At 51.4% G+C, this 20,997-nt stretch overlaps 6 protein-coding genes across 6 annotated transcripts; 3 read left to right on the top strand and 3 right to left on the bottom strand.

The window, feature by feature from the left end:
- Positions 1–196: 196 nt before the first annotated feature.
- Positions 197–4,132, top strand: JCM6883_004920 (uncharacterized protein; the record flags this gene model as incomplete). The annotated part of the gene is made up of 12 exons (XM_076632038.1): positions 197–349; positions 809–1,027; positions 1,095–1,225; positions 1,286–1,473; positions 1,540–1,836; positions 1,924–2,246; positions 2,309–2,371; positions 2,434–3,176; positions 3,246–3,377; positions 3,475–3,660; positions 3,730–3,979; positions 4,049–4,132. The coding sequence occupies 12 exons, from the start codon at positions 197–199 to the stop codon at positions 4,130–4,132; spliced, it is 2,769 nt and encodes a 922-aa protein (XP_076487962.1).
- A 630-nt stretch (positions 4,133–4,762) lies between these two features.
- JCM6883_004919 (uncharacterized protein) lies at positions 4,763–5,162 on the bottom strand (the record flags this gene model as incomplete). The annotated part of the gene is made up of 3 exons (XM_076632037.1): positions 4,763–4,933; positions 5,004–5,046; positions 5,116–5,162. 3 exons carry the CDS (start codon positions 5,160–5,162, stop codon positions 4,763–4,765), a joined length of 261 nt encoding a protein of 86 aa, XP_076487961.1.
- Positions 5,163–6,110: 948 nt separating this feature from the next.
- On the top strand, positions 6,111–9,526 carry JCM6883_004918 (uncharacterized protein; the record flags this gene model as incomplete). The annotated part of the gene is made up of 3 exons (XM_076632036.1): positions 6,111–6,453; positions 6,519–6,707; positions 6,771–9,526. The coding sequence occupies 3 exons, from the start codon at positions 6,111–6,113 to the stop codon at positions 9,524–9,526; spliced, it is 3,288 nt and encodes a 1,095-aa protein (XP_076487960.1).
- Positions 9,527–10,010: 484 nt separating this feature from the next.
- RCO1 (Rco1p) lies at positions 10,011–13,129 on the bottom strand (the record flags this gene model as incomplete). Its single annotated transcript, XM_076632035.1, has 8 exons — positions 10,011–10,517; positions 10,598–11,500; positions 11,577–11,811; positions 11,874–11,937; positions 12,005–12,119; positions 12,219–12,380; positions 12,465–13,000; positions 13,111–13,129. The coding sequence occupies 8 exons, from the start codon at positions 13,127–13,129 to the stop codon at positions 10,011–10,013; spliced, it is 2,541 nt and encodes an 846-aa protein (XP_076487959.1).
- A 1,160-nt stretch (positions 13,130–14,289) lies between these two features.
- On the top strand, positions 14,290–17,556 carry JCM6883_004916 (uncharacterized protein; the record flags this gene model as incomplete). Its single annotated transcript, XM_076632034.1, has 6 exons — positions 14,290–14,750; positions 14,822–14,994; positions 15,058–15,443; positions 15,501–16,650; positions 16,718–17,235; positions 17,296–17,556. The coding sequence occupies 6 exons, from the start codon at positions 14,290–14,292 to the stop codon at positions 17,554–17,556; spliced, it is 2,949 nt and encodes a 982-aa protein (XP_076487958.1).
- Positions 17,557–17,677: 121 nt separating this feature from the next.
- Positions 17,678–20,960, bottom strand: KEX2 (kexin KEX2; the record flags this gene model as incomplete). Its single annotated transcript, XM_076632033.1, has 6 exons — positions 17,678–17,785; positions 17,845–18,706; positions 18,775–19,266; positions 19,328–19,431; positions 19,495–20,028; positions 20,094–20,960. 6 exons carry the CDS (start codon positions 20,958–20,960, stop codon positions 17,678–17,680), a joined length of 2,967 nt encoding a protein of 988 aa, XP_076487957.1.
- Between the last annotated feature and the right edge of the window lie 37 nt (positions 20,961–20,997).

The following is a 20,997-nucleotide window of genomic DNA, read 5'->3' as shown; positions in this document are numbered from 1 at the left end:
GAACGGGCGGGAACTAGTCGAAGAGATTGAGAGTATGTCTCAATGGAGTCTAATGAGTGTCGAGAGGAGGGCAAGGAAACGAGCGAGAGGGGTTGGGGAAGAGAGAGGGAGACGAACCGGGAGCGAGCGAGCGTCAACGTTCGTTGCGAGATAGTCATTTGATCCTTCTTGATCCTTCATCTCACCTACGTCGACTATGACCAGTACAAACGAGCACGAACTATCCAATCTACTAGAAGACCAGTCCAGCGACGAAGACGATCTTGCTGCGATTGAACAAGAATTCGACATCAACAGTGATCAAGCCGAAGACAGCGACGAGCCGCGAGTACACAAAGCTCCATCGGGAGTTCGTTCTTCTGCTCCTCGTACAGTACAAGCTGGAGCATCGGAGCGATTGCGGGAGAAAGGATTCGAAAGGTCGAAAGGGAAGGGGAAATTGGGGGAACTGCATCAGGAGCCCTTGTTTAGAGAGACAAGCCCATCGGAGGAAGGCTCAGTGGAAGGTGATGGATTCGAAGGAGAAGTGTCTGAACGAAAGGAGCAAAGAGAAGATCCGTCGTCGACGTCGTCTCGATCAGGTCAGCTCAGCTTCTCCTTCCTCGCTCCACCCTTTCAATCCTCGACTCACCAGATATACTCTCGTTCGCTCCATCTCTCCCCCATTGACACGCTAGCAGAAAGTTCAGAGGTTGATCGAAACACCTCGCCGCCAGCCGAAACTCTCGACGACGATGACCTCTCCGCGTCCGATTCGGAGGCTGACTCATTCGTGATGGAGCTCGCTAAGCAATCCGTCGAGGTGCAGCTCGCATTCTCGCAGTACTTCGAGCATCACGACGGAAATTTGAAAGAGGAACACCTCGACGCTATCGATGAACGACGTCAACAAACAGCGGCCTATCTAGCCGACGAGACCAACTACGAGCGACTGTTGGAAGTAGAAGGCGGATTCAGCGAAATCGTGAGGGAGAATGCCAAACGAGAGGGAACTGGATATCTCAAAGGACAACTTCACTCAATCTTCGTGCGCTCGAAACCCCCTCTTTGCCCATTTCGAGTGTAGCAAGCTGAAACCTCAGTCGTTCTCGTAGACGCCCGAACGACCCACTTGCATCGTTACTCGCCAACGCCCCGGAGCGGCAACTTCACACCTCGCTTTCCTTGTTCGCATCATCAATTTAGCTGCTGGCGGCTTCTTCTTCCTGACAAGTGCTTGTGGGAGGTGAGTCTCAGTTGCTTCAAGATAAAGCAGCGACTAAATTCGGTTCCGGACGTTTCGCAGGAAAGCGTTCTGGACTTCGTTCTTTCCTCTCATCATGCCGTTTTTCGAAGCTGGAGGACACGGATTAATAGCTATTCCTGCTGGAGAGCTTTCGGTTCAAGCTCTTGAGGAGGAACGGTCCTGGCAGAAAGTCATCGAGGAGAGAACCTCTGGTCGACTCCGTTTCGTTTTCGTTACCGATTATGATCGTGAGTTTCTTTGCCGTATCATCCAAAAAGAACTCAGTCAGCTGACGAATGCTATCGACAATCTAGTGTACCAGTCATGGCATATCAAGGAAGGTCTCATCGTCGCTCCCGGAGGAGAAATGGTCGACGTCGGAATGAGCGGAAACTTCAACTCTCGCGGTGTTGCAACGGAGAAAGCGACGGCGCCCGATTCAGCTTCTGCCGCTTCGAAACCCGGATCTGCCGAACGAATGGCAGTCCGTCGCCTTCATTTGGAGGAGGCAGAAGGGCTACTACACGTTCAAGATCTCGGAAGTTACTGGTTCGATCTCGCTCAGGATAATTCGCTCTTTTACAATGTACCTTCGCTTCTCGACTTTCTCGGTATGTTCCTCTTCGATCGCGACGTCAAGTTTTCTTCTTCTCGCGCGGAAAGCTGACTTTACTCGTCGATTCGCTCTCTCAATTTAGCTCACCGACACGCAAAAGATCTCAAAGCTCTCCGCCGCTCAAAGAGATCTCGTCTCATCGTACAAATCGTTACAGAAATGGACCACGAAGATCTTTCCGACAAGCACCGACAATATCAACAATGCTTCACTCTCGCCCGTCAATACTCTTCGAACGTCGGAGCGAAGCAAGAACAAGAAGCTGATCCTCTCACGGCGCCGATTCAACTCACAAACGAAGGTCGAAAAGCTGTTAGCTCTCTCGTTCAAGAGAAGAAGAAACATCTCTCCGAGTTCATGAGTCAATTCAAGCAAGAATGGACCGACGAGGAAAAGGTGGAAATTGTAAGTTTTCTCGTATTGATGGACTACTCTGCCTTCTGACTCGGTCTTCAACATCTTTGTAGGCGGCGATGAACAAGGAAGTGATCAACGAGCTGATTGAGTACGGAGGACAAGAATTTCGCATGGTTCGTCGCAGATTTCTCTCTTTTTGCTGCAGCACTGACTCACTCTACTATCTTATTCGTAGGCTCTCGAAACTGTGCAGGCCAAGAAAAAAGCTCTGAAGTCAGCACGAGCAACTTCTATTCGCCCAAAACCGTCGAAGCCGCCTCGAAAACGTTCGAAGAAAACCCGTCACTCCGGAATCTCCAAAGTCGCCGAGGATGTCGAAGCCGGAGCTGGAAACGACGCCGACGCCGAAAACGCTGACAACGCCGACAACGAGACCGCCTCAAAACGACAGCGTCGAGCCAAACCCAGAAAATACAAACTCGCCAACTCGCATCCTGTTCCTGCTCAACACGACCTCGCCTCGTTCTTTGACCTTGCCGACGAAGACGATTCGGTCAATCCGACATCGAACCCCTCTCTTTCCCCAGCCGTTCTCGCGAAACATTCCCCTTCAACTTCACGATGCGCGATTTCGGTTCCGGAGCGAGATTTCGATTCGCCGCCAGAAATCTGTTCCATCTGTCAGAAGGACTTTGACGGATCCCGAACCACTACCATAGCCGAACATGTTCACGGTTGCTCTGGACGCCAAGCGACGGACCGATTCTTGAAGGAGGTCGCGGAGGAGTACGGTGAATTGGTTTGTCCTCTTTCGGGATGCGAAAGCAGGAAGTGTCAACAAATTACTACCTACGAGAATTACGTATCACTTGCGGCCCACGTCACCAGGCATGTGAACTATCACTGGAAACGAGCGAGGGAGGAGGGCTCGGAGGGAGCTCGTTGTCCACTGAAAGGATGCGAAGGAGACAAGTCCGCGTTCGTTCTCTTCATCTTCATTTGACACTGCGCAGCCACTGAACTGATCTTAACTTCTGATTTGTCTAGTTATCTCACGAGACTTGGTTACGACAGTCACCTTGAAGAACAGCATCAAATCTACATACATGAGAATGCTTCTACGGCTGACTTCGCGCGCCTTACCGATTACTCTTTCTGGTGCGAGCATTGCAATCAATGGTGAGCTTCATTCCGCAATTATCTTCTGTCTTCGTCTAGCGACGGTATTCATCGATGGGCATTTTTGGTTTCGCGCCTCTGTTTCGTGGCTCGCTAGGGTTATTGGCTATGCTGCATGGGATTCCCATCTCTCGAGTGTCATCAGGGGTGGCCTCCTCGACTTCATTCTCGCTTCCGACGCTCGTTTCGACGTTCACAAGGCAGACCAGATGCCGACTAGGCTTGGTCTGTGTCCCTTCTGCGTCTCCAGTCACGACTTGGAGAGACACACCCGATTCAAGTTGTGAGTTCGCTGTTCCGTCTCCGCTACCGTTGGTTTCCTTTTGACCATGTTTTTGCTCTTTTTCTCTAGCTGGCCACGACAAGGCGCGCTTATGCTACACGTTGTCGATATGCATGTTGCACCTTTACTGGAGGAGATCAAAGCGAAGGAGGTTCATTGTCCGGCGCCAGGTTGTCGCAAGCCTTTCGATGGCTCAGTCGACGGAGGAGCGGCTTACTTCTCGCATCTTTCGGAGACCCATGGCCTCGACTGTGTCAAAGGTCGAAATGAATGGCCTGGTCCTCAACGGACCGTCAAGGATCTCAAAGGCCGGAAGCGAGTAAGTTTTCTTTACTTTTCCTCTTCCTCTTCCTTTTTCGAACGCTGAACCTTTCCTCCATTTCCACAGGCTGACGGCTCCAAGGACGACTCGAAGACTGCTACTGCCAAGATCTCCGCAAAGAGTACGTTCTTTCCATCGGTATCGTCGTAGGGCTCTCTACTTACATTCTGCCTCTTCGCAGAATGAACTCCCCTCGATGGATCACAGTCCTGCTACTCCTCCTCTTCTGTCTTCGTCGATCCCCCTTTCTTCAGTTTCGATACCTCGTTCTTGACTTCACTGGTGGAGCCAGATTAATGCCTTTTCGCACCTCCTTTGCTTTCGCCTACTCGAGAGTGATGTACTGGTGCAAAGCCCTCGAGGTGGGAATGCCTCGATCCTGTCGCTCTGAGTTTGCTCTCACCCTCGCGTGCAAGGCCAGCGCGGTTCACTCGGCCCGTCTCGAGTCCTTCGAATGCAAAAAGCGAGGCCTTGAGGCGCGAGCGAGTTCAGCTCGATTTGTCGGGGAATCTCTCAGACCACAAATTCTTTGATGTCAGTGCTACGTCGATGCGGAAGGTATGTCGGTGAACGACGAGGTGTTCTCTCTATATTCTGCAAGGCGGGTGACGAGATTCTCATGAGCGAAAAAGAAGACGAAGAACCTTCACTCGTCCGATTTTGAAAAGTCGACTTCTCGTGGTTTCTTCCATCTTCGGAGCGCTACTCCTCTCTTTTTCACGATATCGCAGCGAGAACGGACGAGAGACGTTGAAAAGTTAGGTGTATTCCAGATTGAATCTACAACAACGCCTGCAGCCTTAACCTAACGACGTCGAGGTGCACCACAGAACGGTGAACCTTGCGAACACCTTGTTGTCCGCAGAACTCTTCAGAGTGAGCCGCAAAGTTGGCCTTTTCGAGTCCGTGCTGGAAGCGAGCCGTGATGCGTTCTTCAGAGACGTCGAGTTTCTAAAGGGTCCGAGCGTCGTCAGCTACTCGAACCATCCCACACGTCGACATCGATGGAGGAGACTCTTACTTGGAGGTATCCAGCAGCCTCGAGTCCAGAAGTGAAGTCGATGCTATCAAAAGTAGACGAGGGTCAGTCTTCAGGAGGAGCGAGCGGAAAGAGAGGGAGTGAATCGACCTACTGAGTGAAGGGCGAAGGGTTGAGCTGAGCGGGACCAGAGCGAGGCATCTCGAAGTCGAGGGAGATGAGAGGGTAAAGGGAGGGAAAGAGACGAGGTCGAAAGACGAGGAGAAAGGGAGAAGAAGAAGCAGATCCGTACTCTCAAGTTTCGTTCGCTCGCGCACCGCGGAACACGTCCGGAGGAGCAGCGCTCGAACCGCATCCAGACAACGCGCGCTGCTGTGCACGAACGGACCGCTCCCACGAGGCCGCTCGCACTCCGTCTGCGGCCTGAACTCAACGTTCGACCCTCGTTTCTCCCACTTCTGCCTCTCTCAGCACAAAGACGATCGACATCGATGCGCCCGAATGATCGAGTAGGATTGACGCCCTCGCGTTCGACACGAGGTCGGTCATCGTACGAATCGCATGAGACTGCGCAGGACAAGTCTGCGTGAAAGTCAGAGGCGTTTCGCGAAAGAAGGGGGAACAAAGTGCTCACCTTGAACGACTCGGGGGGAGTTCGTAGGCAAGCAAAGGTGTAGGAGGACGGTTAGAGGGTGTTAATGAAAGTCCAGTACTACGAAAGGAAGTTGCCGAACGAGGCTGAGGGCTCCGAGATTCGAACGACTGGGTCGCTTTAATTTACCTTTTCTCAGGGCTCCTTGCCTCCTTCTTCTCTACCAGCAACTTCGACATCTTATTCTACGACGGCTGCAGCGACCCAACACACTCCGCAAGGACGAACCTCGCGAACCCCTGTCAGCAAATTTTAGCCTTTTCCTTCCCGCCTATCTCCACCCTCGACGCTCGACACGTTCATTCGCTACGCGCTGCTGGTCAGTGATCAAGATTTACACCACCCTACTCGACTTCGACAGCTTCAGACACGCTCCCTTCACAACTCGAAAGGAAACCTTCCCCCTTGTTCCACTCTTCCTCAACCACGACGCCATTCCCGACACTACTCGACCCGAGCATTCTCATCGCGTATAGTGATCTCAGTGAGGTGGCGAGATGGAGGACCTAGTCGTTCCAGCCGCAAACGACCCCGACTCGAGTCTACCCTCTCTCTTCCCGTACGACAGCTTTCCAATCCCTCGAGGACTCTACACAAAGTCAAACAGCAGTCAGAGTAGCGTAGGAAGATACAATCTCGAACAGAAGGAGGAGGAGGAGGAGTCGGGTACTCCAAGGGGAAAGATTCTCGTTGGACAAGTCTTGCAGAATACTCTGAGGAGACCTAGCGGTGGAAGGACGGGACTCGCTCCAGCTCTTCCAGTATCACCACCGCGTTCAGGTTCAACGAGATCATCTCCTTCGACGTCTCCAACGCGGACTCGTCGAGTCGATACTGCTAGTAAGTTCTGCTCCCTGTCGCCTTGTTGAGCCAATCCCTTGCTGACATCCTCTGTCGGTCGCTAGGATTACGCAACTTGGCACAAAAGAACAGAATTCGGGATTTTCGAAACGACGAAGATGATCTCCCGTCACAGAAAGCGAGTCGCAGCACTATCGCCTCGTTCACGAGTACAGAATCAGTCTACGAAGACGCTGTCGAACCAGAGAGCGATGTCGCGGAAGAGGTGATACTCGATATGGAAGAAACACAAAGTGAGGCAGTTTTCGAAGATCTCCTTGAAAACTCGCCTGCTGACGCCCCTGTACGATCTTTAGCGCGTATTCTTCCACCTCTAGATATGGAGATCCTCCCCGACACACCTCCAGAGCTCGAAGTACCTGATAGAGATCCTAGATCCCGACAAATTACACCAAAACCGAATCATCAACAAACTGCACAAATTTCACCCTCCTTCCTCGCTAGTCCAGTCACCCTCTCCCCAGATCTTACCGCATCATCACTCGATGAACGAGCTCTCTACGAACAAAGACAAGCGGCACTTCAAGCCGAACTGCAAGTGCAACGACGTGCGAGTTCGCGATTATCGATTTCGTCTCTCCCAACTTCCCCACGATCAACTCCCTATCGTCGACATTCCGGTATCCTGCCACTCAGTCCTGGATCAGCTTCTCATCATCGTCGACTATCGTTGGCTTCAGCAACTTCACCTCCGATCGCTGGAGCTCGACATTTCTATCCAAAACCTCTCGTCCTTACCCCAGCTCGCACGATGTCGACTCCCCTCACGAGCGAACCTGTCCACCACGCCTCGAGTCCTTCACGTCATCTCTCGACTCACGAAGGATCTCTCGACGGTCATCTTCGAACTCATTCTCGCGGATCAAGCTGTTACGATGGAACGATTCGAACTGCGTCTCCTCTCAGTCCCGGAGGTTACTCGGCCGAAAGTCGATCAAATTCGCCATGGCAATCTTCACCGAAACGTCAAAGCAGTCTCGGTGCGAATCCTCGTCGAAGATCGCTCGGATACGTCGATTCCTCCGCCAACGATTCGCTTTCGACATTCGGACGACGAGCAGTTGGATACGGTCGAAGAGGAAGAAGCGCGAGTGAGGATACAGGGGCGACTCGAACGACGATCGATAGTGCGTTGACGAGATTCACGGCAGACGACGAAACTCCTGAATCGAGTTTGGGAGGATGGAGCGATGAGCGAAAACCGAGTCCTCTCCTCGACGACAAGGAATGGGAGAATCAATGGCAGAAGAATGGATCGAGCGCTGGAACTCCCCTCGAATCAGTCGCAGAAGTTAGTTCAGGAAATCTCGTCGTCGCAGAAGACGATATGGAGGAGGAGGGGGAATCTCGTTCACCGAGGCTACACTCGCCAGCTCCTATCGTTCGTCGAAGAGCCGCGACGGATGATCGTCGAAGCACGAATTCGACTAGTTCTTCGCTCCTTGAAGCTTCTTTCGCCGCTACCGCCAGACCTTCTCCGATTCGTCGAGATTCCGTCCCTCCGACACCACCACCAAAGATGCCTCTCCCTCGTCCTCCCCCTTCATCTTCTCGGCAAAGTGCGCCTTCTCCTCTTCCTCGAAAACGCACGAAGCAGTCATCCGACGAGAAATGGAACGGCGAGTCATTCGCACAGAACGACACCACTCCTTCAAGCTCGAGTGTCGGAGACGAAGATTCCGACGCTCCTCGTAGTCCGAAGAAACCTACTTCCGAGGCGATCCCCGTTTCTCCTCGTCGACCAATTGTCATCAAAGGCACAACGAGTCAATCTGCCGCCGCAACCGCTCGAAGAAGTGCAAGGCTCTCCGCCACCGAACCTCCTCATTATCCCGCTTCGGTCGAATCAGATCGATATTCGCTTCAATCGAATGATCGAATCGGAGGAGGTAATTCGAGGCCTTCTTCGCGGGCATCTCGTCACACAACAGGTCGAAGTCGTGAAACGTCACAGGAGACTCGGCTAGTAGGAGGAGGAGGACCCCTCACAACTTTGCCCGAATCCGATTCCTACTCTGACTCGGAAGACTTCTATTCTCGCTTCTCGACGCAAGGTTCTCGACGATTCCAAGCACCTCCAGAGCGTTCACAAAGTCGAGCTTCGTACGCCTCTCCGAGAATTTCGATCGGTTCGACTTTCGCGAATGGATTCGGTGCGACTCGTAAACTCGATTTCGAACCTCGAAATCCGAGAACTCGGGAAGAACTCGATGCCGGACAAGGTTCTTACCTCGAGGTCCTCCTATACAGCGACCCACCACCTCGAATCAAGTCGAACTCGGCTCGTTGGAGTATCGCGACCGAATCGACGACTTCTGCGAAGAAAGGATCTATCGGAACTCCTCTCATTCGTACCGACTCGCCTCCGACGATCGCAGTCCCAGCGAACAAGTCCAAATCGAACAACAACTTTGCACAAAAATTCTTCGGAGGACTACGAGGGAAAACAGCTTCGCCAACTCCGAACAACGACAAGACCTCGAGGAGGCGGCCGATGAGTATGATGGCGCCGAATTCGACTCGATCAGAACAGACAAAACCTCGACCGATTGTTTCCGGCCCTCTCGAACTACAACAAGCCGAACTCGAACGAAAACAACGAATTCCAGAATCGACCTCGACGAATCCTCAAAACCTCTCGGTCACCTTCGCCCCTCCTCACATTCCGATCATGAAGAGCTACACCTCTCTCGCCCGAGTCTACGAGGAGGACGCCTCTCGATCTTCACTGAATCGGAGCGCTTCGCTCGAAACGATCGATCGACCCGTTCCTCGTCGCGTCTCCCTTCCTCCTGGTCTCGTCACCTCTGCATCTCGCGACTCTCTACAAGCCCCGCCTCCACCGCCTCCAATGAAACCCGCTCGTTCTCCGTTGAGACCCTCGCCGAATTCGGGTAACGAACTCCTCCTTCGCCCGAGAGCAAATTCACCAGTTCAATCGTTCAAATCGTTTCAGTCTTCTCAACAATCCGAGACGGCGAAATCGAGAGCTTCGTTGAGTGAACCGATCGGAGTGAGGGACGTTCTAAGGGGTCAGTTCCTCGAACGCTAGGTGTGCGTCTTTTTCGTGAGTTCGTTCGCAACCCTCCCTTCTCGTCATTCGACCGACATATCTCGACCTTACGCCTCCTTGCGCGTGTAGATGTGCTATCATTCATTGTTCTGGGTTCTTGTCGCAAGGGTTTCCACTAGTCATCGTTTTCAGTATTCAAATCGTTTCGTTCTCATTGTTTTGTTTTGTTTTGTTCTGTCCTCTGTGTTCTCTCTACTGAATCATCACGAAATCATCACGCTCGCATACCTCGTCACTCTTCAACTCTCTCTCCTACGAGTACCCACGAGTCGAGAAAGGGAATCGAGAGAAGAAAAGGAATCGATAATGTTCGCGATGTTACTTGACAGAAATCAGAGTAGAGGAGGGATCAAATGAATGAACGATATAACGTTCCCGAATTGCTCAGAACCAAAATAGAGTGACAGTGTCACACGGTGAAGAAGGAAGAAAGCGGAACACCAAAAAAAACTTCATACTAAAACTACTTCATCCCTTCCGATCCTCCCGGTCCCTTCAATCCTCCTTCCGATTGTGATTGAGGAGTCACACTCGTCGTCGGAGTAGCGGTAGGAGGTCTAAAAGCCGGCAATTGAAACGGCATATCGCTCGAATACGGAGTCGGAACCAAATGAGACGAGGCCGAGAGGACTGAGGAATGAGAAGGAGGACGAGTTGAAGGAGGGAGGGGGAGTTTGGGGGGAGCAGCGGGGGAGACAGTCGACGGGAGAGGTTCGGAGGGTTTCGAGGGGACGGAAGAAGAGGAACGGTCCGCTTCGAGTTTGATCGAGGGTTCATTCGTTGTCGAGAACTTGGGAGCGGTTTCCGAGGGGAGAGGAGTCGAAGCCGGAGGAGCAGGGGAAACGGGAGCAGCCGAAGGAGTTCCAGGTTGAGCGTTCGATCGACTAGGAGGTGCATCCTTCTTTCCTCCTTCCCAGGGTCTTTGCCATGAAGTCGAGGATTTACTATTATTAACGAATGCGAGTTTCGGCTAGAAGAAAAAACGTGAAAACATCTCAAACTCAGCCTCGCTTTCTCACGACGTGGATGAACCTTGAGATAGTAACTCACGATAATCGGAGCACCTTCCAAGAAACTCAACATAGTAGTCTTCCCATTCCCACTCCCTTGCCCTTGTCCTTGTCCTTGACTTAATAGGAGTTTTCGAACTTGCATCAAAGCTTTCAAGTCTTCTTTACTTTGTACCGTCAATTCCGCTTGAGATTGAGGAGTTGCTGAAGTGCCTCTCGCGGCGATGGCGACGGGAGCAGGGGAAAGGGAAGGAGATGTTCGATTTTGCGCGGAAGTGGAGGGGGCGAGGGGAAGAGAAGAAGAAGAGGGAGAAGTGAAGGGAGGAATTGAGGGAACTGGGAATCGAGAGTTTGCCGCTGTCGAAGAAGAGGAGGGAGGAGCAGAAGTGGAGTCTTTGTTGCCGTTGAGGAGATCGATATAACGAACTTCTGCGAGTAGAGCCAAGTTATCGAGGAGGTTCGTGGGAGTTGCATTCGCGTTCGTCGAAGAGGGAGCAGGAGTAGTCGAAGCTCGATTGATCGATTTTGAACGAGGTCGTTGACGCATCTCGATATCCCCATCTCGATCCTCATCTTCCGAACTCGTTAAATCCGTCAAAGGACTCGAATTCCCACTTTCATAACCATTCCCATTCCCATTCCCATTCGAAGAAGAATTCGTTCTTCGTTTCTTTTTCGGTGAAACTCTTTTCCTCTCCCTCGATTTCGTCCCTCCAGCGGTCGTCTTTCTCGAGGATGATGTTGAAGAGGAGAGTTTACCCCAAAAGTCGAGGATAATGTTTTGTTCGGGAACTTGATACCGAATTCGATTAACCGTCATTTCTTCGTATTCTTCTGGAGGAGCTCGTTCGGGAGGAGGTTGAACAATGATATCTCCATTGTTTGGAATTCCTCTCTCTTCGATATTGACTACTGTAGTTTGTCGAGGAACTCTCTTCTTCGGCTGTGAGCCCCAACTCTCCTCATCAGTGTCTGATTTCATTCGAGTGGATGAGAGAGAGAAAGGAGAGGAAACTCACGAGTACGTGTTCGGAATGAACAGGACACATCCATTTCCTCGTAGGAGGAGGCATGCCCGTCATTGGTGGGTTCAAACAATCGAGGTGCCAATGTTGATCGCAGAAATCACAAGAAATGATTCGACGATGTAAATGAGGGTTCGCGGCTTGACTACAATTGTAACAGATGATCGGGCGTCCGTTCTTGTCCTTTAGGCGATAACCATCTCGATCTTCTTGTCCTACTGCTCGACCACTATAGAACGAACGATTCCACGAGTCAGCTTTGGGAGAGAAGGAGGGAGAGAGAAGACGAACGTGATTTTCGAAGGAGGACGATGTTCGTTCGAATCAATGAATTCTCCATTCAATCCGACCGCGACTATCATAACCACAATCGTTAAGTTCTCGCCACAAACAGGGATGGTGCGAGAGGGAGAAAAACCAACCATTCTTGTAAAACTGTTTCAAATCGGTACTCAATTGAAACGCTTTCGGATTCTCTTTCTCAACGTTATAGATCAAATCCGAGAAGAATCCCGGGGCGTATTTCGGTGGAGGATTCTAAGTCACAAATCACCATCGTCGTCCCATCCTCACTCTCATCAGTTCACTTTCTTTCACTCGAGCGAGGAGTGAGAGGGAGAGGAAGAAGGAACTCACGGCTTTAGCCCTACAAGCTTTACAAAACCAACTCTCCTCCGGTACTTCATCGATCTCGAGAGGAGGTTCCAAGCACCCAAAATGAAAAGATCTCAAACAACCTCCTTCACAACACAAGAAATGTCCTTTCCCTCCACATGAATCACAGAAATCGTTATTCGCCTATACTCCATCCACTCCCATCTCGAATCAGCCACCGTTTCACTTGCTGAGTGAGAGAGGGAAGGAAAGAGAGAGAGAACGTACGAGTATAACTTCCCCTCCCGCTCCTAATCCCGATCCGACTGCCGCAGAAGCAGTCGCAGCAGCAGCGGATCTCCTAGCTAATTGTTTCCCAACTTTCGCCGGACTAAATTTCACATTCTTTGGTCCCCTTTTCGCTCGTGCTAAGGGTCCTCCTCCAGTTCCTAAACTCCGTTTACTTCCTCCTCCATTGGCGGGAGTATCTCCTGCTGATCCTGATTGATCTGATGTCCCGAGAGAACTTGCAGCGTTGGGATCTCGTGGAGGTGCAGGGAGGATATCGAGTTCGGCACTAGTACCGAATAAAGAGAATTCTCGTTCTTCTAACGGTAACGGCGGAGGGGGAGCCGCGGTGGGAGTAGGAGCAACGGGAGCAGAAGGGGTACCGTTCGAGGTAGAAGGAGGAGGAGGTTGTGGTTCGGACGAAGTAGAGGTAGAGGGAGCTGAGATTCCATTCCCGTTCCCGTTACTCTGTGTCGCGGCGGTTCCAGAGGGAGTTGGGTCGGTGTAGGTGGTTGATGATGGTGGAGGTGTATCAACTGGAAACGGTGAAGGATGGGAGTGAGAGATGGGGAGTGAGACATAGAGATGAGTTCGTTCCCTCTCTCTCTTGTCTTTCTCGTCAAACGAAGGGAGAGTAGCTGCTTACTCGCCATCGAAGTACTCATGACTACGAAACTTTCACGAGACTCCCGGACTTGGCGGGAATCGAAAGTCGGAGAGAAACGAGTGAGGAGGAGAAGGGAGAAAAGCGTTGCGGGCGATTCAGATTCCGAATTCGTCGCAGTCTCTTCGCAACGCTGTTTTTTGCGCTTCTCTCACGACTGGATCTGTCTGCAACTATAGGAAATCATCGAGGTAAACCGATACCTTGACTTCTCTCTCGGAATCGCGCAAACTCGGTCTCGTTTCCTCTATTTTTCGCATTTCACCACGACACGAGCGAACTCTGACAACCGCAATCGTTCAGTATGATTCTATAAGATTACTGGCTACTTTTCCCCGAGTTACACGACGTGATTTGCGGGTTTGAAAGGTGGCGCAACGTGGAGATTCGACAGATAGACTTTCTCCCACGCAGCTCCCGGCGCGACCCAACCGCCCTCAAAAGATGCCTATACCTCTACTGATTGTATCCTGCGAGTTTGAGAGCCGTGGAACAGTCGGGGGCCGAGTGAGGTGAAAGAAAGTCGATAAATATCGCGTTCCCGTCGGCCCACGCGATCTTGATAAATGAGATGGGGCTGAAAAGCTCACTGATGGTAGAGATGTCGTTTCAGCACTTCACCAAGCTTCCCCGAGGCCAGAAATGGAGAGGAAACGTACGAGCTTGAATCTGATTGGACGTCAGTCGCCCTCGATTCTTGAAACGTAGCGTGTTCCGTTCGCTCTGATCAATCGCTACCAAGTCTTGTGGAACATAGGTCGGTGTTCTATTCTGGCTGTAGAGGCTCTTGACGAGGATGAAGAGGTTGAAAGCGCGAAACAGCGAAACTCCCACGATGTTACCGTGCGACTTGCCCTACGTTCTTCTCGCACATACGGCCGTTGTGTTCCTGTCTCCCTCATCGACCGCTGAATCGCTGGAGCGAGCGGTTGTGAACATTGTTTGGCGATTTGAGCGAGAAAGGCGGTTCTTCCGAAACTTCGAGCCGTGGTCAAGGCGGTCGTTCGACCAAGCTGCTGTACATAAGTGCTATCTGTCGACTGGTTGAGTATCCTCGAGCGAAGTGAGAGAGTGGGAGCGAAACAGCCTTCGAACTTCTCCTCGTCACTCATCTTCTCTCTCACCTCGTCACAAACCCAGGAACCAATCAATGAGGCCAGTATGAGTCTCTCCACTCCCCGTCAACGACCTCCCACTTCCTCCTCCTACTCGACTCCCGCTCATCCTTCCTCCTCAACCCCTCGTTCCTCAACTCGTCAAGTCCCTCGACCTCCGCACCTCGCCTTCTCCCCAACCTCTACTCTCCGATCCGTCTCCGCCCAATCGGTTCCTTCCTACGCACCTTCCCTCGCTTCTACCTCCTTTCCCCACCACACAACATCTCGATACCTTTCCTCCTCTTCAGCTGCTTCGGTCGCGCCTTCGAATGCTACGACTACTGCGGGTCCAGGAGGAGGAGGATCAACGAGGTTTCGTCGAGGTCATGCGAGAACTAAACCTGGAGGAGTGGGAGTGAGTTCGGTTAATCCAGAAACGGTGGATTTAATGGCTTTGGAGGAACCGGATCAGGTGTTTAGGATGTTTGGAGTGAGGGACGTGAGGAAACTCGAACAACGTGCTTCGTACGTCCCCCCTCTCTCCCTGCTCTACTTCATCCGACGAGAGCTAATCGAGTGAGTGGAGTTGAGAATAGTGATGCTGCGAATGCAAAAGTCGCGGAATTGAGAACGATGGTAGGAGAACGTTATAGGGATTTATTATCCGCTGCAGATTCTATCGTTCGAATGAGAGGTGCGGCGGATAAGTTATTGGATCGATTGCAAGGGGTTGAAGAGGCAGTTTTCGAAGCAGGAAACAAAATTAATGGTCAGCTGTCTTTCCTTCACTCTCACTCCATCCGAGGAAAGCTCATGTTGTTGGAGGAGATAGATTCGGCAAAGGAAAGGAGACCTTCCCTCATTGCGACGCAAGCAGATCCGTCGATTCCGAAAACTCTCGCAGACCCTCCTACTCTTTCCCTCACTCTGCATCTCTTCCTCAACCTCTCTTCGCTCGTTCATTCCCTCATCGAACAATCGAAGTTCCTCCCTGCTGCACGATTCGAGAATCTCGGAAGAGTAGTCTGGAGGGAATTGGAGGAATACAAATCAAACCCGGATGAAACAGACGAAGGGGGAGAAGGGGAGGGGAGATCAAGGTCGGTGAAGGAATCGTTCCCGATTGTGGTGAGACATCATGAGAGTATGGGACAATTGGGTCCGTTGATCGTTAGGAGAGCGACGACGCAATTGAGAACGCCCGATCTCGATTCGAATGTGAGTTCCATCGAGTTTCTCCTCATCAGCTGATTGTACTGATGCGTTGAGCTACAGACGGTCGCTCAAATCCTTGCCGCCCTCATTCTCCTCGATCACGCATCCCCTTCATCAGCACTCTCGATTTTCCTCAAATCTCGAACTCACGCACTTTCTACTCTCCTCGCCGCTCCTCGTGTATCAACTTCGAAATCGGCCAACGAAGACTCCTCAGCAGTTCAAGCCAAAGTCGAAAAAGTGCTCGATTGCGTCCTAAAAACAGTCGAAGCAGTCGACTCGATCTTCACCTCTTCCTCCCCTCTCCTCCCTCAACTCCTTCGCGAAATCGAGCATCCTTCATCATCTTCTACCTCTTCTTCCGAGGAAGAAAATGACTCGAAACTCTCCCCGATTCTCTCGACTCTCCCAAACTACCCAACTCTACAACGCCATCTACCGCCCTCGATCCTTTCCTACAATCCCTTCTTATCCTCTTCCTCCTCCTCCTCTCCTCTCGCGAAAGAATCTATCTCCACCTCCCTCTCTGAATGGTTCGAATCCGCCACGGATTCCCTCCTCTCCGGAATCGATGAATCCCTCACCTCCCTCCTCCTCGAAACACCTCAACCAGCTCTCGCCCTTTCCTCTTTACGCGATTCGATCCTCCTTCAATTGTCCCGTGCTCCACCGGCTGCGAAGGATCACGCAAGGAAATTGGAAGCGAGGTTATTGGGAATGATCGAAGGGAGGTTGAATGGAGTTTACACGTTGAAACTGGAGCAACTCGTCGACTCTATCGAACCGATCCTTCGTAGGTCATTACTCTCGAAACTCTCGCTCTCGGAGGCGGAGGCGGAAGAAGAATTCGATTCGGCCAAATTTCTTTTCTCCCTCGAAACTCCGGGAGATCTCATTCCTCCTCCTCTTCCCATTTCTTCTGCCTCGAAATCGACTACGACAACCTCGGATCCCTTCGTTTCGTTCATGACGAAACTTGGGAAACGAGTGATTGGAAGAACTCCTTTGATCGATGAAGGACTCGAAACGTTGGAAGAACAGGCGAAACAAATCACAGGGGATTTGGGGACGTGGTTAACTGGGGATGGAAATGGAGGTGAGAGAGGGGATCTGAGGGATAAATATGTGGAACAAGTTGGGAAGACGCTCGAAGGAGTGGTTGGGGTTTTGGAGAGATTGTTGGGAGTGGAGGAAACGAACGAGGAACAAGGTAAGCAGACAATTCTCTCTCACTCGCGAGAGAGGAAGATGCTCATGTGAAGTTGTGTTGTGTATAGGGATCACAAACACTCTCTTCATCGGTACTTTCGCACGACATCTCTCCCTCTCGCGTTCTTTCACTCGAGATCTTTTCCTCGGTGTCCCTCCTTCCGCAAAATCGATACTCGAAAACTGGCAATCACGACTTTCGGACCTTCAAGCTCACTCGCTTCGATTGTGGCAACAAGACGCCGTACGTCGAGCGATCGAACTCCTGCGGAAAGGAGCCGAATCGAGAACGCACGATGAGGTGGAGGGACCGAACGAACCTTCGGCTTGTTTGCTTCAAGCACTCAATTCGCTGTTGAACTCACTGAGGAGGTTGCCGTTACATCGTCTTCATTCGGATCCTTCGCCGGCTGCGACACTCCTTCGAGAATTCTCGAATGAAGCTCTTGAAGTCGTGGGAGAACTGGACGGTGTGGGAGAAAGAAGGAGATCCAGTTTGGTATGGGATTCGACTCTGATCAGTTTGATCGTTGATGGTGAAGAACGAGAGAAATGGAAGAGAACGATAACGAAACTTTCTCAATCCGTGAGTTGGGTTGCTCGAAATGTTTGTGCTTACACGCTGACATGTGGCTTTCCCTCTCAGCTCCCACCTGGCACAGATCGAGAAGAGATCGCTCAATCCGCTACGAATTGGCTCCTCCGAACCCAATCGATCTATTCTCCCTTCTTCCCCTCTCCATCTCCTCTACCGCTCTCGATCCCAGCGGATCCAAAACTCGCTCGATCTACGAATCGTCTACTCGCGCTTGGTCCACCTCCACCGACGTCACAGAAGGATTTCAAGAGTCTTTTGAGGGTCGTTCAACCCGGTCAGAGGTTTGGATTGTTACCGACGAAAGGTTGATTCTGCTGCAACGCGCGATCGTTTCCCGTACGTGTCCAATGAGAGAGACAGAGAATGTAGTTTTGTGCGATAGCAGGGATGCAAGTAAACAAAAAAGAATCAAGGTAAAGTGGATGAGAGATCAGTCTGAGAATTCTTCTCTAGCTTTCCGTTCCCGATCAGCTTCACTTGTCGACAGTCGTAGTCGTTCATCATCTTCGTCGTCGTCGTCATCTAAGAATGATTCCATCTAAACAACGAAGACGAGTGAGTGACCGAGAGAGCTCTGAAACGAGACTTTCAACTCACAGCTCGATCCGAATACCTTTCACCCTCTGCACTTCTCCTCAATCTCGTCCTACCTCCTTCCTCATCACTATCCTCATCCTCTTCGTCCGAGTTGAGCGCGAAAGCATTAAACAATTCTTTGGTTCTCCCTCCTCCCCCTCCATTCTCATCATCCCCCAATCTCAATCTCCCTCTCTCCATCTTACTCATCGGCATTCCTTCTCCATCTTCCTCATCGTCGAAATCCGACTGAGGTAAGAAATCGAACGCTCCTCTTCCAACTCCTCCTCCTGCTTTCGATTTCCTCCTCCGTAGAACGAGGAACGCAGTAGCTCCCGCAACGAAAATGACGATTGTACCTAGCGCGACGAAGAGCCACGTAGTCGAACCAACGAGGGTAGAGAGTCCAGCGAGGTAACCTGGAGGTTGATCGTAAAGTGATGAACCAGTTTTCTCGTTATCGTTCGAAACTTGTTCGTGTTCCTCCTCCTCCTCGGCGGCGGCTTCGTTATTCGGAATTGAAGTCGGATAAGCTTCCCCAAATGAAGAATGAGCTTCCCCAGTCGCTTCGGCATGATCGTCCGGAAGATGAACTGTCGGTTTAACATAAGCTTTCGTCGGGGAGAGAGGATCCGAAGTTTGTGTTTGTCCGATCATGGGGGTTTCAGTCGCCGAGTTCGTAGGGTTCGTTTGACCTTCGCCAGTGTTGAGAGGATCGTGAGGGTAGAGATCTTCTTCTTCGGGTAATTCGTAGGGTTTCGCTTGAGAGGCGTCGATCGTTGAACCCCAGAGTTGCATCGTCCAACTGTAGAATGTTCCCGTTTTACCGTTGTCTTGACGATCTCGAACGCGAAGGGTCCAAGTTCCAACGGGATCCTCATCCCTATTCCGAGAGGAGAGAAAAATCATTAGCTCGTTTCGAAAGCAAATGATGACCTAAATCTCACTCACCAATGTTTGACTGTCATGAACTTCCAACCTAACATTCCCGTCGTTGCCTCGTCGAACCTCCTCGGTCTCGCGAGAATACTCTTCATCCCTTTCGGACTCATCAACTCGACTTCGATATTCCCTCTTCGTTCATGTTCGACGAACACCGTAATCGTAACATGTTCGAGTTTCTCCAGATTCGCATCTTCAAGATCCCTCTTCGAAACCTTAAGAGAAGCGGCGATTCCATCACTCGTGATCTTCGAACCTCCCGTCGTTAATCCTCTCATCGTTGGCGCACGCGAGATCGGAGAATTCCACCAAGTTTGAGGTTTGACGATTTCCCACGATCGAGCCGCGTTGACGATTGCCCACGCGTCGAGTTTACCGAATCCGTACTTGTGGTTGTACCAGCGTCCGCTCGCAGTCATTTGCCAATCGGGATCTTGAGGGTTGATGCGAACGGCGGTTTGAACGCAGAGATGTTGCATGTCTCGCCATGTGAGATCCGGTCTATTCAAGGGAAGGTGTAAGCTAAGAGATTCGAAGAGTGAAGAATTCGTTCGAGACTCACCTCGCTTCGAGTACGAGAGCAAAGATACCCGCAGCGATGGGAGCGGCAGCTGAAGTTCCACCATGTCGATCCGTACAGACGTTCTTCCCGACATCCGTCGTGTGCTGTGACAGAGAGCCGAGATTTCAATTTTGAGCTAGACATTCTCGAGAAAGAATCGAACTCACGATATTATCTCCACTTCCCGAACTATAAGTCACGACCATATTCGCCGCACAAGCTTCCGAATAAAACGGGTGTAATCCTTTCCTATCGATCGCTCCTACCGTAATACTCATGAGGGAATTCGTGTATCCATCGAAGTTGCACTGATCGTCGACGGCTCCTCCATTTCCACTCGCAAAGACGAAAACACTTCCTTTTCCACCTCTTCCGTTCGTAACTCCATTGATCATCGCTTTCGTGATGAGTCGTCCGGGAGCTTCCATACTTCTTCCATCGTCGGGAGGTCCCCACGAACAGGAGTAGATATCGTTGGTCTGATACCCGTAATTCAACGAGGATGCTTCGTCGGCATCAGAGATCGAAGCAGAGAGGATTCGGATCCCGGCGATACCGGCTTCGTGAGCGACTCCGACTCCGCAAACGTCGTTTTTCACGGCGGCGATTTCTCCCGCACAACGAGTACCGTGTTGATCGTCGGATAGGCGAGGTTCGGGGAGTGGTGTGTTGTCGTTGTAGTCCCATGATCCATCGGCGTGCTGCAAGCATGAATCGACCTCAGTTAACGAGAAAACGAAAATTGAGGAAGGCTTCAGAAACTTACAAAGTTGGCCGCGAGATCATCCGAATGCATATCGAGTCCATCGTCAACGATCGCTACATTGATCCCTTTCCCGAATACTCCTTCATCCCAAACTCCCGTCACATTAATCGAATTCTCCTCCATAATTCCATTCACTAGATGCCACTGCTTCGACCATAACGGATCAACGATGCCGAAATGAGAAGCAGTCTGTGCGATGAGGCTCGGAATCTGTCGAATCGTTTTGTGTACTGAAGAAGGGATCGAAGAGGGCAAGTCGATTACGGCTCTTTGTCGAATTTTCGAGAGAAAGGAAGAGGGAGAGGAAGGGGGAAGGACGGGGAGGTCACGTTTGACTCGTTGTCGCAGTGATTGTCGTTCTAACGATCGAATGAGGCGTTTCGAAGGGAATGAGTCGCGTTTCGAGAGAAGAGAATTCGTCGTTCCGGGTTGTTGTCGCTTCCAAAGGTCGAATCTCTCCAACACCTTGTCCCTCTTTCCCTCCTGTACCTCCTCCGTGTCCCTCTTCTGCAATAGCGTCCTCCACGAAGGTTTCGAGTCTCCCTCCACTTTCCGTGTCCAGCTCTTTTCTCCCCTTTCAACCTCCCCATGTTCCGCTCTGATCAAATAGTGATCCTTCAACTCTCCAGCCTGTTCCACGTGTTCCGCTCCGAGTGCTTCCGCGATCGATTCGAGAGAGACGTTCGAAAGTCGTAGTTGAGATGAATCAATCTCTAGCACGTAGTACACGTGTGAATCGTACGTTCTCTTGTGAGGGTGAAGTTTCGCATGAGTCGGAGTGACCAGCGTCGCGCAGAGAGCTAAGAGGGTCGCGGTAGAGAGGATGAGGCGAATTCGTGTCCATCGGAGATTGCTATTTCGCGCCATGGAGAGGCGGAAGGCGCGTCGTAATGAGCGTGCTCGG

Source organism: Sporobolomyces salmoneus (assembly GCF_050403485.1).
Source record: "Sporobolomyces salmoneus JCM6883 DNA, S_salmoneus_JCM6883_v1_ctg22, whole genome shotgun sequence".
Classification (NCBI taxonomy): domain Eukaryota; kingdom Fungi; phylum Basidiomycota; class Microbotryomycetes; order Sporidiobolales; family Sporidiobolaceae; genus Sporobolomyces; species Sporobolomyces salmoneus.
The sequence above is the reverse complement of the archived record's forward strand: the minus strand, read 5'-3'. Positions and strand labels throughout refer to the sequence as shown.